The sequence below is a fragment of the Astyanax mexicanus genome, chromosome 11 (assembly GCF_023375975.1).
Source record: "Astyanax mexicanus isolate ESR-SI-001 chromosome 11, AstMex3_surface, whole genome shotgun sequence".
In the NCBI taxonomy this organism is placed as follows: Eukaryota; Metazoa; Chordata; class Actinopteri; order Characiformes; family Acestrorhamphidae; genus Astyanax; species Astyanax mexicanus.
Genome location: NC_064418.1, coordinates 36,240,549 through 36,256,010, shown reverse-complemented (window position 1 = coordinate 36,256,010; position 15,462 = coordinate 36,240,549). Strand labels below are relative to the sequence as shown.

At 38.0% G+C, this 15,462-nt stretch overlaps 1 protein-coding gene across 4 annotated transcripts in view; it reads left to right on the top strand.

Moving 5' to 3' along the window:
* Window positions 1–15,462, top strand: part of raph1a (Ras association (RalGDS/AF-6) and pleckstrin homology domains 1a) — a 104,075-nt gene that overhangs the window by 52,969 nt on the left and 35,644 nt on the right. For 3 of the 4 annotated variants that reach the window (XM_007234141.4, XM_007234140.4, XM_007234142.4), the window contains exons 3-5: window positions 9,256–9,375; window positions 10,222–10,321; window positions 11,090–11,721. In XM_007234141.4, the coding sequence (XP_007234203.3) occupies window positions 9,256–9,375; window positions 10,222–10,321; window positions 11,090–11,721 (852 nt within the window). Of the gene's footprint in view, window positions 1–9,255; window positions 9,376–10,221; window positions 10,322–11,089; window positions 11,722–12,273; window positions 15,288–15,462 lie in introns of those variants that run through there. The other variant, XM_022680260.2, reaches the window with a different exon arrangement.

Below are 15,462 nucleotides of genomic sequence, written 5' to 3'. Positions count from 1 at the left end.
TACCTAATGGAAAATATCAAACCCAAGATATACTGTACTTGTGTGTGTATGTGTGTATTATGGGCCCACATAGGTGATAAATGTTTAGTCTCTGCGTTGTGACTGTACTAAATAATATCAAGTCAGCAGCCAGAGGTTAGAAATGAGGCATGTGTTTTCTCTTTTGATGAATTGTAGTTCAGGGACAGATACCAGTGTGTATTCAGTAATGCAGGCAGTCCGTGTGCAGTGTTTGCGTTTACTGATGTAGGCTGGAATTATGGAAGTGTTTTCTGGCCTGTAGTAGAAAGGACTTGCTCACAGAACCGTAGTCGAGTCATGCAGAGTGAAGCAGAGATTTATGAGTTGTGAGATTGAGTGCACTACTCATCTGGAGAGGCCCTTTGCAGGCCTGCACAAGATCAAGTCATGAGCCATCTGAGGTCTGCAATACACACTCCAATACCAAGCAAATTATTAGGAACACTATATTAATACTGGCTAGGGTCTACTTTTGCTTTTTTTTTCAGTTTTTTTGTGCCATGGATTCCACAATATGTTGGAAATATTCATTTTATGTTCTGGTCTATGCTGATGTCATGCTGCTCCTGCACATTTCTGAGGAGCACTTTTACGCTGAAAATCTACTGTTATACCACAACTTAAAGTGTCCGATTGTTATTAGAAGATGGGAGATGGTACCCAAATAGTCTTGGCTAGGGCTGAGTATCAAAATTTAATACCAAAATTGCACCGACCAAAATATCGAAATATAGGTCTAAAAATAAGGTCCATAAATAAGGGAAAAAAAAAATGGCCATTTTTTGCTACTTTGTATGAAATGTGCATAAACGCAGCAAACGTGGACAACCCGCACAGCAAGGTAAAAGCATGGACCTGTGTTATTGTCCTGTCTCCGCCCAAGCTATGCTCTAGCCATTATTGTTGTCACCTTGTGTCTTGTTTGTAACACCGCCCCCTCGTTTCCTGGCCCCTGTGGTCCTCACCCTCCTTGTGTATATAACCCCCTTTATTTCAGTGTTCCTGGAGTCATGGAGTCTTTTTTGTGCTACTGTGCTTTGTATGTGTATCAGTCTTGTTTTTTTTGTTTATTGTTTTCTTAGTTTTGATTTGTCTTTGTTCTTGTCTTTGTTAATTTGCTTTTGTTTATCTTGTTTCATTTGATAAATTATATGTTATCTGCAATTATATCCATCCTCTTATCCTTACAATGGGACAATATGCGTAGGAAAAATATTTGTAGTTAAAGCACAAGCAATGATTTTTGTTTTTAATAAAACAAAAGTGCCACAAACATGCTCACAACCCTAACATTGATAACCTTGTCCTGCAACCAATGAGCTGCCACTGTGTGATGATATAAATTTAACCCTAAACCCAATTTTAATCTTATCCTTAGTAACAAAAATATATGAAAACACACACACCCACACACGTCTTTGTGATGAACAGAACTTTGCATCTGCAGAGTGAGGAATGTGCACAGGTCATAACCCCACTTCATAACTGCCACGTTTCCATTGTTACAAGCTGCAGGCGAGGACTTGGAGCTCCTCTCTCTCCCTCTCTCTGCTGCTGCAGTGATGGTGACAGTGCTGCTCTCTTTGTGTTCTCTCTCTGAAGAACCTGCTGGATGTGTGTTCGGCTGTACTGAGAGAGGGCACCTGCCACTAAGCTCATCCGCACACTGAAGTGCGACACGTGGGGAAGTAATTCACCACTGGGACTGGACCCTCATTCCCATACACACACCACAATGACCTCAACCTCTAACACTGATATCACAGGTCAGGTCAGACGTCAGGCCCAGCAGGCCAACCGGCTGCTCCGACTGTGTGAGAACGGATATCCGAGAGGATGGGAGGGACTGCGGTTAGAGTGCTGCTGGAGAGAAGGAGCCATACAGTGTGGAAATAAGAGTAAAAGGGTAGACTTGTAAAATGTCATAAAAAGTACATACATTACATAAAAATATATAATTTACAGTAATAAATGATCAAAACATGTAAATTACAAATATAGTTAAGTAAAGCTAATTGTAAAGCTAAATAACTAAATAAAAACAATTTAAATATGAGTAAAAATGAAAATTAACATCATGAAAATATCTTGTAAATAAACATTTCAATTAAGTATTCATAGAGAGACACCATTTAAATAAAAAAATAAATGGCAATAAAATGTACACAAAGTGTTATTAAATAAAAGCAATATAAGTATAGATAAATACATGCCATGTAAATATAGGTAATTTTTTTATATAAAATATTAAAATATAACCTCATTAGGATATTAAAAAGGTATTTTAACATAAATATTAATATTCATATAAATTAAAATATTAACACAATTTAAATATTAAGAGTTATTAAAAACGTGAATTTAAATAAATGAATGCTATATATATATATATATATATATATATATATATATATATATATATATATATATATAAATATAAACAGAAATTAAATTGAAATATAAGGTCAGTAATCCTATTTTATATAAGTAGGTATTCATTAAAAACCATGAATGAACAATTAGGTAGTATACACAATTAATGTTTTATCATTTGTTTTTAAACAAACTCATTTATTTAGAATATTAGTTAATATAGCTAGTCATATTAAACATAGTACAATGCAAAATTAGCTTAATTATGTTATGTTTTTCTTTATTTCTTTCTGAAAGACTTCAATATTAAAGTTACAATGTAAATAATCATAAAAAGCAAGAAAAGGCATTTAATGAGAAGAGGTGTGTCCAAACCTTTGACTGGCACTGTATATGATGAACACTCCACTCGACAATGCTCACTTCTAGCAGTAGTTTTTAGATTTCATAACCCGCTTAATGTTTTACATCAGAATACCTTATATGATCACACTGAACTCAGTAGTTGTCAAACAGCCAGCTAATGTATTCCTAGTGTTCCTGTGTACTTAAGTTTTTTTGTAACATACTGATAATACACTCTTAGAAAAACTTTAGATACACTAAGTAAGAAACACAGAAGTAAACCACCTTACCGGGAGCACATGCACGCACAAATTATGGTGATTTATTAACCTTATGATTTCTTACTGAGTCCATTAACCTGCATCAGAGTTCTGTGTAGGCCAGAACCCGCAGCTTTCCTTCTCTGCCAAGTTTTTGCTGGAGAGAGGCGAGATCACACTGTGCCGCTGCTGCTCTGAGTGGCTCAGACGAGAGGAGGTGTTGGGTGGAGTGCTGAGTGTCAGTGGTAGGATTTTGTACTCTGTAATGGGTGAAGCTGTCAGTTTAGTTACATGGATAAAATGAACTGCTTTTTTAGTGTGTAAAGGGTAAAATGTTGTAGTTTTATGTGACCTCATTTTTTTTTTGCCAGAAACGGCTACATATATACAGTATCTTAGAAGCTTTCAGTGGAAATAGGTAAAATAAGATATTTTTTTTTCCAAGTCCAAATATGAAGATGCAAGTTTTTTGTCTGACAGCAATAATGTGTGTATATAGATACATAAATAAATCTCTGGGACTCCCATCAGAAAGAACGTTTTATACTACTCAGCAGGTCATGAGGGAGAATGAGGAATCCATTACATCCTGCCCATTTCCTGTTCACATTAGACTGTCCTCCTACACACACACACACACACACAGACACATCCTGCAACTGGCTATCACAACACTGAGTCTCAGTTCTCAGTTTCAGGCTGTTTGAAGGGTGAATCCCCAGCTGTTCCCTGTAAGCATTTAAACTTCTGAAGGCCTTTGCTTGATGTCTTCAGTATATCTAGTCATTCATTATAAAAGGATTTAACCTTGGTCTGATACTCCTTCGTTTATCTGCTCTTCATTCTGTATATAATCTTCTTAATTACATTCTTATCCTCTTCTTTCTCCCACTCTAATGATGGAGACCTAGGCAAAGCCACGCTTACAGCAGCACCAGGCCTACCTGGCCCAGATGTGTCTGTGACTAGGGAAGTTGTGTTGACAGCAGTCTAAAGTAGGGCACTGCTGCACGGAGCTGTCACATGTTGATGTGTATGCGTATGCGTGTGCACAGTGAGCACCGTGCAAATCTAACAGCATAATTGTAAGTAGTGGGTTGTGCGGAATATAGAGCTGAAGATTAGATCTGCACTGACACTGTAATCATTGTTCAATTGCAGTTCTATTGAAACAGTGTTAAACTCTTGATATTCAACATGTATTTATTTGTGTGCATTAGATTTGCTGTAGTTAAGAATAGTTTGAGCTTAATGCCTATAGTGTATATATGAAAGAACAGTCAGTGTTATTACCGTAAGCTTTTTCTATAGATTGTAGGCTCAGATTGCTCTTTGGTGTGGAAATGTGATCCAACTACCATACCATGATGCCAATATGTAGACAGAAATACTTTATTGGGACATACCTTGTAATCATGGGTCTTGGATTCAAGTCCCTATCTGGGTGGAGTTTCCATGTTTTCCTAGTGTCTATATTAAACAGATAAATTGGATACTCTAAAATTACCCAGAAAAATATAAATATTCTTAGCAGATTGGCACTCTGTCCTTAGCAAAATGCTGCAGTGCCGATGCAGTCCTTTGGGTGGGCGGTCAATGAGGTAGTGGTCCACACTGAACCTCACATTGAACTGCCTCTTAGCCTGGGAAAAGTTTGTGCATCCAAGCTGGGGCTGGATGATATGCCAAAATTCTTTATCACGATATAGTTCTTAATTTCGGTTGCTATGATACAATCACGATATCAATATAATGCCATTGGTGTATGTTATCACAACATGTATAGCTAGGTGATTTTTTTTGCACATCATCCAATTAAATATTCTAGATATTCGAATTATTGATACAATAAGAAAATATTTTACAATACGGTAAATATATATATACATATATATATTGTCATGCTCCAAGCCAAGTATTAAACAACCTTTGAGTAGTCTTTATTTTGTTTCACAGTATTAATATCAGGATATTTAACAGCATTATTGAATATGCCCTTTTTTGTACATATTGTACACCCATAGTAGACCCATTTATTGTATGATAAGTCGATAATGTAATTATTGTGACAGGCCTAACACGCTTGTAAAAGCCTTCCCAGAGGGTGGAAGCTGATATAGCTGTGAAGTGGGGACTAACTCTATATAAATGCCTGTAGATTTAGAATGGGATTTCCTAAAAGCTTCTGTTCATATAATGTATATATTGAATTGTGAAGCATGTAATATGATGACTGCTGTATCATAAAATATAGCTGTCAATATCTAGTTCTAGTGTTGAACACACTGAACCTAGGAGAAGACGGTCTCAAATATCTGTGGAAGTGTGTGTGAGTGTGTGTGTGGGGAATGTGATAGGAAACAGTCGTTCAGCTGCACGTGGCTGCTCTAGCTCCAGACTGACACCAGATCTGTAAAGCAGGTACAGTGTGAGCTGTGTGATGTAGAGCAGACCCAGTCAGTCTCAGCTGCAGTCCTTCATCTATATACACAACACACACGCAAGCACCATATGTGGCTCCATATGTATCAGTACATATTATGATTTATGTCTTAACATTATTGATGTGATTAACACCATGCTTTATGTTTTATAGGGGCATGGTCAAGATCAAGATCAGAGGCTAGATCAAAGTGTAGTTCTAAGCCTTGGGGCCCTATTGTGCACCCTGCACAAGGCACATAACGATGCTCTTTGCTATCTTACACCCCATCAACAGTCTTATCTTCACACCATTAAAATAGTGTCAGAGTTTAGAAATGTATTCAAACTGATGGGTGTGGTGGTCTGGAAGTGAAGTGTGTTCAGGTAAATTCTGGCGTGTTTCTATCTTGGCAGCAGAAAACAGAGGTGCGCCGCTGACCATTTTAAACCTTACAACAGTCAATAGTCATCCGCCCATATCTATCTTAGCTTTGCAGGTGCATCGTGCATAAGGCATGCGTACCTTCCTGATCCTTACACACAAACACACACACACACACACACACACACATAAGGACGTGCTGCAGCATGCACATCTAGCCTTTACATCAACAGTATACAAAATAAAGAATAAAATCACATTGAATCAGTCAAAGGTCACCTGCTAAACAATTAGGACCCTTTACTTTCTGAAATCAACACAAAACACCCTTACAGAACCACCAGGATACAACAGACACATTTTAGTGGTTTATCAGTTATTCTTTTTAGATCCTTGTGTTTCTCTGCATATTAGATCCCAGATCCCAATATCCTGTATGTTGCTGTTTATTATAGTTAGTAATGAAAACGCTGATTCTGATTAGTACTCATAACTTAAAATTAGATAGATATAGGTCTCATACGCAAATACACACATGCACACACCCATCTACTCTTCTAATCCGGTCTGTATCACAAGAGTAAACTCCTTTTGGGTGTGCTTGTGTGTGTGTATCTCCCACGCCCCAGGCCTGCCAGTCCAGGCCCAAATCACAGGGCAGCTAACCACGGGAAGCTAATTGTAGCACTGCTCCCTGAAAAGCTTCTCTTTAATTCCCTCCCTGTTCTCTCCCTCACTCTCGCTCACTCTCTCCTCACATTCAAAAACACTGGCTGGGAGGGTCTGGAACAGAATCGGGAGCAGGGTGGGGAAGGTCGCAAGGCTCGGATGATAAAACTGAGAATGTTGAAGCCATTGTTAACCATATGGTAACACAAGCAAATAGACAGTCTGTTTGATTCAGAGCTGATATTTGGGAATTTGGATCAGGTCCTTTGTTTGTTCAGTGCAATTTCAAAATATAGGCTAGCATATTTGCTCTCAGTCCAGCACTGACCATTGCAAGTTCATACAGAGTTCATTGTGTGTGTCTGCTGATGTCTCCTTGGGCAGTGGTGGCGTGTAAGTGGACTCTGGCCTGTGATTAGCCTGTTTAATGTCTCCCCAGGCATCACTGCTAATTCTATTAAATGAACATAACAAGTGCATAACAGTATAAACAATAGTTGTTCTTTAAAAAAAGGAAATTAAAAAACTGAAAAAAATCTTGTTTTTATGTCTCTAAAAGCAAAATTTATAAAATAATAAAATGTAAACAATTTACCATTTTTCATAAATGCAGCCAACACATTTTTTGTTAAAAGTTGGCTTCTTTAGTTTTATACTTAAGGCACAAAGCTAATGTGAGAAGCTTATACCTACTAATTTGCATTATGTACACTGCACATTATGGTATGTATGATATTGACAAAAAATGTGATGTACGATAACAATGTCATACTGTTGATGTCCTGAGATTGATGTGAAACACAATAAATTAGGGCTCCGAGTGGTCCAGCATGCTAAATGCTGCTACTATGATCAGGAGATCACAATTGGCCTTGCTCTTTCTGGGTGGGTAGATGGCGCTTTCTTCCCACATCACTCCAAAGGGTGATGTCGCTCAGCACAAGGAGTCTGTGAGCTGATGTATCGGAACCAAGTTGCTGCACTTTCCTACAAACGCTATGTGATGCTACTCGGCAATGCTGCATCAGCAGCAGTTGGAAAAAAGGTGGTGGCTGACTTCACATGTATTGGAGGAGGCATGTGCTAGTCTTCACTCTTTTGGTGTTGGGGCAATACAAGTGAAAGGGGGAGTCCTAATGAGTGGGTTGGGTAATTGGCTTTGTAAATTGGGAGAAAATGGGATAAAAAAAGAAGTGGTAGTTTGGTGTGTGCATTCACTGTGTACCTCTAAGTCACTTTACCTCAAACTGCCCTACTTACCTTGCTCTACCTCAAGCCTGCAGTATGAATAGCTCCCTTCTGTTTCTGCTAAGTTTGCTGTTATTAATATTTGAATATTATCTTAGCTCTTTGTAAAAAATCTATTTTATGATGACAATAAAAATATGATTTACCTTTAAACCTTAAAACATTCTGTTTAAACTTGGTTATTAGATTTCCTGAGTTATAAGTAGGAAATTTTAACTGAAACAAGAGGATGAGGGGATGAATTGTGAGCCTCTGCCGCTGCTTTAAATAAATCCTAATGTTAGAGAAAACTCTGAAAATGACTTCAAATAAATGAGTCATTTTTCAATATGAATTATTTGCAAAATATTTGATGCGTCCAAATATTCATCATCCGTAGTAAATTTCCAAATCAACTTAGTGAAGTTTAAAGTTTAACAAAGCATTTTTGGGTGTTTGGTATTGCCCACTTTTACAGCTCTTTTTTTGCTTATGTGGAATGTCCTTTTTAACAAAGAGACCAATAGCATTTAAGGTTCAAGGTGTGTTAGTTACTGGTACCAAACTCTTATTATTTAACTATATTTAGGAATACACAGCTATTGTTTCTAAGGCTTAACTGTGATGTGGGGCACATTGTGACCTGGTACAGTTTCAACACTTTCAGCTTCAGGAACAGAAAAAGCTCATTTTACAGTTAAGCAGTTTGAAGGAATTTTAATATGCTTTGAGGATTATTCCTATTCCTCTGAATATTTGCATACGGTGCAGTTGAAGTGCTCTGGGTAGTCGTGAGTTACTGGGTCAGAATATGGATGTGCGGTGCTGCAGCTTGGAGAGTCTGGAGAATTACGGCTCTGTTTGTTATGACAGTGATTTCTGTCTGTTAATGGAAAGGATGCCAGAACTCTTTATGACACAAGTAGATGATGTCCCAGCCTACTGCTGATCGGAAGGAGTGGAACGTGATGTCTTCTCTCTGCCTGTCTGTCTCTCTGTCTATCTCTCTGTCTGTCTATCTCTGTTTTCTTTCTCTCACCCCACTCTCTCTCACACACACACACACACACACACACATACGACCTACATCTGTTTACCCTGTGTGAGTGCACACTGCTTCTCTCCTCATCATTAATAAATCAGTCACGCTGTTGGCGCTCTCTTCAAAGACTTCAGAGATGTTAAATAACCACGCTGTAATTTAGATAGTGTCAAAGTGGTAGCGTGATGTGATAAACAAGGTTTTATCCTGCTGTGCGTTTATTAGTACAGGCCAGAGGTTGTTTAAATGTGAACACCAGAGGGCAGTGAGCGGTCACTATATCTTCTCTACAGATGCAGCAAATAATACACATGTATCATAAATTGAAATGTGAAGGTTTAATGTGAAGCAGAGTATCTAAACTACCCTAAAACATCCTTTAGGAGATTTCTTTTTTCTGGTACCTTAAAAACTGAAGTCTAAATGTCAGTTTGTGAATGTTGTTTTCTCTGTATTAAAGCAATGTTCAGGCTTCTGTTAGTTTAAATATGGCTTGTTTTGTTGTATTTCAGATGGAGCAGCTTTCAGATGAAGAACTGGACCATGCAGCTGAGGAGGACAGTGATAAGGAGGACCAGGACCTGGACAAGATGTTTGGAGCATGGCTTGGGGAGCTGGACAAGCTAACCAAGGTGTGTTTTTTTTTATTTTATGCTACTTAAATTCATTTAATTTTCCCAAAAATCGTCAGTGCGCCATATAATCCGGTTTGCCTTGTGTATGAATTTTACCAGTCAGTTTGTAATGAGTAGTAAAGCCACTCTGTGAAGTGCAGCGTTATACAGGAGTTTCAGTTTAGTTCTCCACTACCAAGACTGGAGCAGCATTAGCATTAGCTGCTAACCACGCTAACTCTTTTATGGTTTAGAGGTTAGTATTATTAGCTTGTAGGATGCTACTTCCCCGACTGGCACTGCTGGGGAATGAACTGCTAGCTGATAGCACCTCAGGGTTTTTTAGCTTAATGCTGTCGGGGGCACTTGATAACAGAGGTTAGCGCTAGCGGTTAGCCGCTAATGCTAATGCTGCTACACACAGCTTTAGTGGAAGTCTGGAAATTTCAGCTTACTGTAAATAAACAGAAGCGCGGTAAATCACTATGATATAAAATTTGGTCATATTATATTTGGTTATACAGACACCAGTTTACCAGTTGTCTTTTCTTGGAGCACATTCTGACATCCATATGCATACTGGGAAACGGCAAAAGTCATGTCTAATTTTTGGAAATGTTCTGACCCAGTCGTCTAGCAATCACTGTTTCTTTTTTTGTCTGAGTGGCCTAGAATCTTGTGTGTATGCCTGTTTGTTTCCTGCTTTTGACCACTTTTTGACTGTTCATTTGCTGCGTAATATGTAAATTCCAAACATTGACAGGTGCAATATGAGCCAAGTAATTCAGGCTATTCGTGTCACCTAATGTTGTGTAATGTAGTGGGTAAACTAATATGTGTGCATGTGAATGTTGTGTTTTGTAGAGTCTGGATGACAAACCAGAGAGGGTGCAGAAAGCTCCTCTCAGACAGGAGACCAATATGGCAAACTTCTCCTACCGCTTCTCCATATACAACATTAATGGTAAGCCTGCTATTCCTCAATGCACCCTCCCCCCACACACAATTTTAAAATTGCGTCATTATTACATTCATCTAGTAAGATGCTGAATTAAGAAAAATCTGTTATCAAACAACAGTATTTTTACAGCCTACCCATAGAGGGCAGTATTAGACACTTAACTATCTAGTACCTACATAGACCAAATGTCCACATGTTTGTAGAAACCTCTTTTAATTAATGTATTTAACTACTTTAAGTTGCACTCATTGCTGACACAGATGTGTAAATGCACACACAGCTTGTCTAGTCCCTGTAGAGAAGTATTGCAAATAGAATAGAACTCTGTGGAGCAGATAAGCATAACATTACTTGCAGCATGCATAGTTCCAAGTGTGGGCTAGAGGTATTTAAAACTCTTTACATTTGAGCTGTGGAGCTGTGTGATCAAGTGATCATCCAACAAACTGATCTCACTAATGTTCTTGCTGCTGAATGTTTTAAAATCTTCACAACAGTGCTCCACAATATATTAGAAAGCCTTCCCTGGACTGTAGAGACAGCTTTTCTAATAAAAGCAGGATATTTTTATTATTTACATTTTTAATATTTGTAATACCCTTAATTTCAAAAGACTGTAAACAATAAACAATAAATGAGCCCAATACTTTTGCCATCATAGTCTGTATATTAGAATGCATCTGTGGTAACAGGAAGCACCCTAAATATTTGTGTTCACTCATGTTTCCCTGGAGTAATGCAGTGTTTATCTTTCCTCTGTCTGTCTCACAGAGGCCCTGAACCAGGGAGACGGTGTGGATCTGGACGCTCTGATGGCTGACCTGTGCTCCATTGAGCAGGAGTTGAGCACTATTGGAAAGCCCGGTGGTTCCTCCACTCGCCTCGTCCTGCCTGGAGACACCAGAATCCGTCAGAAGCCTCCAGCAGGCCGCAGCCACAGCACAAAGCAGCCAGGAGGTGGGGGCAGCAGTGGCGGGGGCAGCAGTAGCAGCAGTGGTGGCAGTGCCAGCAGCAGCACACGTGTCTCGCCTGCCTCCACGGTCAGAGTGCCGAGCAGCGGCCACGGCCGACCTCCGCTGGCCTCCAACTTCTCCTTGGACGACATTACAGCCCAACTGGAGCGCGCCTCACAGAGCATGGATGATGCGGCTCGTCAGAGCACAGCTTCCTTCGCCTCTACCGCTTCCGTCCCGTACGCCACTACCCGCAGGCCCACCCATCATCACCACCGCCGCACAGGCTCAGTGGGCACAGTCAGCGAGCACGAGGCCAGAGCCATCGTCCACTCCTCTCGCTCCAGCATCAACTCGGCCTCCGCATCCAGCATGGACTCGCTGGACATGGAGAAGCCCAGGCAGGCAGAGCAGGACGGCCTGCAGGAGCAGGGTCACCAGAGCACAGAGGTAAACCCAAACATACACTTTGTCTTACACTTTTTTACAGGATCTGCTATAAAAGGATATGTCCTTTTTAGAATTCTCATGTTTTTACATTAATATACACTTACATCAAAAATGTGGAAGCATTTTTTGTATAGTTTTTTATACAGTAATGTATAAAATGTTAACTGTGAAATTTAGTATTTAAAATGTACTTTGAAAGTCACTGTGTTTAATGACGTTAAAAGAGGTGTGCTGCTGATAGACATGGAGATTTATCCCTATAAAAGTTCATATTCTGAAGGAGAGAATTGGAAATACTACCCTCTAGAGGATAGAAGAGCAACTGCAGAATCAGATGGAAATTTGACTTTGTATCTGCATAAAACTAATTCAGGTAAAACACAGAAAATGTTTCAGTCAACATAATTTTATCCACACATTCTTATGAAGAGTTACAAGTTAGAGTACAAATTAATAAAATAATAAAAATAATTAATCCATTATTAGTCCCAAAGTAGAAAAATGTAGTCACCAGTTTTATTCCATTCAATAACAACAGACATACACACCAGTGAGTGCACATTCAGTTGTAATAACATTTGCATGCATATGTTATTTTTTGAATTTTTTATGAATTTGTCAGTCAGTCCTGTTACCCCATAAAGGAATCATTTTAGGTTCCAATAATAACAACAAGAAAAGTAATTGAAATATGTGCATGTGGAGAACCTTTATATTGTTAAAGTATCTTTGATTTAGGTGAAGGTTCTTTAGACTCTTATATAGTTTTAAATGTACAAGACAAGGTATGACAGGGTTTTTTTTATTTTGGAACCAAAAGTAGTTATCAAAAGTAGTGACTCCTATGGCGTCACTTGGCGTCTCATATTTATGGTATTTTGGGAGGACCCTTACTGCTGATTAGTCACCAGACCAAAGCCACCCACCATTTGTTAAAACAAGCAAATATTTGTTTAAGCAACATCATAAGTTCTTTATTTGCTGTTGTTCCGTGTATTGTTCAGTGGCTATGCATATTGATTTGATAGGTTTGAATTGAACTGTATTATATGAAATTCTATATGGGTCTTGTAAAACTGAAAAACAAACTGTGGTCTTATATGCTTTTGAATAATGGTCTTTTAATAAAAACATTAGGGCCATTCAGATTACCAGAATGTATGAATGGTACAGTTCTACTACAATTTTTAACAATATGTGCCTATGCATCCAATGCAACGCAACAGAGTTAATTATACTCTTTTAATTAGTTCTCTTAGTGCTTGCTGTGTGTGTTTCTGTGTGTGTATGTGTGTGTGTGTAACAGGGTTTGTACGTGTCTTTAAATAGACCACCTCTCTTCTTCAGTCAGCCGCATCACACATGCTCTCATTCATACTTCATCTCTTCAGCTTCCTCCCCCACAGCCCTGTGTGTATCTACTGAACAGATTCTCACAGTCACATTAACACACTTCAGTCCTGAGTGAGTGCTGAGGAGGAGCCATATTGTCCAGCCTGATTAGTCTATTGAACTGGTTTGGATTATGCTTTGCTTGAGTTTAGACAGAGTCAACTACTGCTTTTTTCCTCATGTGATCTTCTGTTTAACCAATCAGAATTACTCCACAAAGCCCAGAATCTTGTATATGACAAAAAAAATTATGTCCCGAAGGATTACTGTTAAAATAAAAAAAATAAATATATATATACCATGAATTTCCAAGTAGAAAAGATGACTAATGATCAAAATGATCGGGACACTTTCAGGAGCTTTGATTCCATTTTAGATCCATAGTCATTAATATAGAGTTGATCCCAGCTATGCATCATGTTTAAAACTCTGCAGTTATTGCATTGCTAAGTAGCACTTGACTTCACTGTCTGAATATTCTAAATAAATGTTTGCTGAGTGTAAATTAACTATTATACTGTTATGTCGTAATTATATTAGTAGCATGACATTTAAATAATAGAATTTCTTCTTAAAACATTTTGGTGCAATTTATTATCCAAAAAATGTAATATTGCAACCGTAAGCTGCAGCTTAAGTCATATTAAATATATATCCATGCAATACCATATGTCTATATGTCTATAGACACACTATTGTGTGTATTGTTATTGTGTGTATTGTGTATATTATGTATACTGTTAACTGTAAGTTAACTGTAATGTTTTTTTTTATTTTATCTTATTATTCTACTTTGTTGTAAATATTGTTCTCTATATACTAGTGGGAACCTGCACCTGCCCAGTTTGTCACTCACATTTACACCTGTACTTTGTGACATGACAATAAAAAATCTTGAATTTTGAAGAACATAAACAGCACCCTCCAAACTAGCTCTAAATACCTGAATAAACATTACTTTCACACATAGTTAAAAGATTAAAGATTAAACATTTATTAATCATTTATTCCTCTGAATAATTAAGTAATGAACATATTTAAAATATATATCCGTTTGTTACAAAGTGAAAGTACTAAAGAAAAGAAGAAGTGAAAAAGAATTTAAAGAAGGGAAAGTCTGTAGATGTGAAATTTGCCAAAGGAAAGGCCAAGCAGACGTGGAGACAGATGAGAGCAGAAGAGACTTCCAGATGTGGAGATTAAGTGTAAGCTTCAGGTTTGAACTGCCCTGTTACTAAAGGCCAGAAATGTACAGTAAAGCTGCTTTCCCTGCTTTTCCTGCTGCAGGCTTGATTATATAGATATATGTTTGGCTGTAGAACTGTAGAAAGATTTTTTTTCCAGGTTTTTTGGCTTGCAAATGGTTTCAGTCTGAATTTGACCCAGATATATAATCTGTTAAACTCTAGTGAACTTAATGCTACTGCACTCTAACAAATCACGGCAGAACACTCCCACTGAGGGGAAATAAAGTATAAGCAGGTGCTGCTGATGACAGAAGTACAGCTTAAAGCACGTGCATGTGTATTTTCATACTGAATCCACTTAACTTCAAGACTGCGGGAAATAACCTGTACATGAACTCAGATTAGAGAAATGCACAGATTAGATTTCACTGTACTGTAATGTATCTGTCTGCAATTTCCTTGCATGTAGACTGTGATGGAAGCTGTATGCTCAGTGGTTTAAAGGATAAGATTTACTGTTCATGGTCATCATGTGTTCATGTGGTTTGTATTTTTGGTGATGGAGATTTTCTATTGAAAGAAAATTTAAATCTAGGACTAGGCTTAATCCCTGTTTGGGAAACTGACCCTACAAGTCCAAATGCAGACATACACCATTTCCCATTGGGGTTTATTTCAAGATGCACCAATTGTACACACTCCGCTTGTTTAATCTCCATTGAAAACCATTGCCAATGGAATAAGATGCTTTGGAGCAGTAGCACATGAGCTGATGGTCAGCTCAATCAGAGATATAAAACCTCATCCATGCATTGGCAGCAGTTCTCCAACATATCATTTAAAGCTCTCCTATAAGAGTAAAAGTTCCAAATAAAAGACATTTTGATTCATTTTGTAAGTATGATTAACAAAATATGTTTTTTTTCAAAGCAGATTGTGGATATTATCAGCAATACCCTTGATTTCAGAAGAAACACTACAAAGCAGGTGTCTATAAACCATATCATTCATTGGACATTTCAGGGCGGTTCACCAAACAATAATTAAGCATTGCTGAACAGCATTTTGAATATATATTTTTGTATTGTAAGGAAAATCACAGAAAGGCTTCATAGTGTAAAAGAATAGCCTTGATTACTGTGACAGATCATTTTTCATGCAC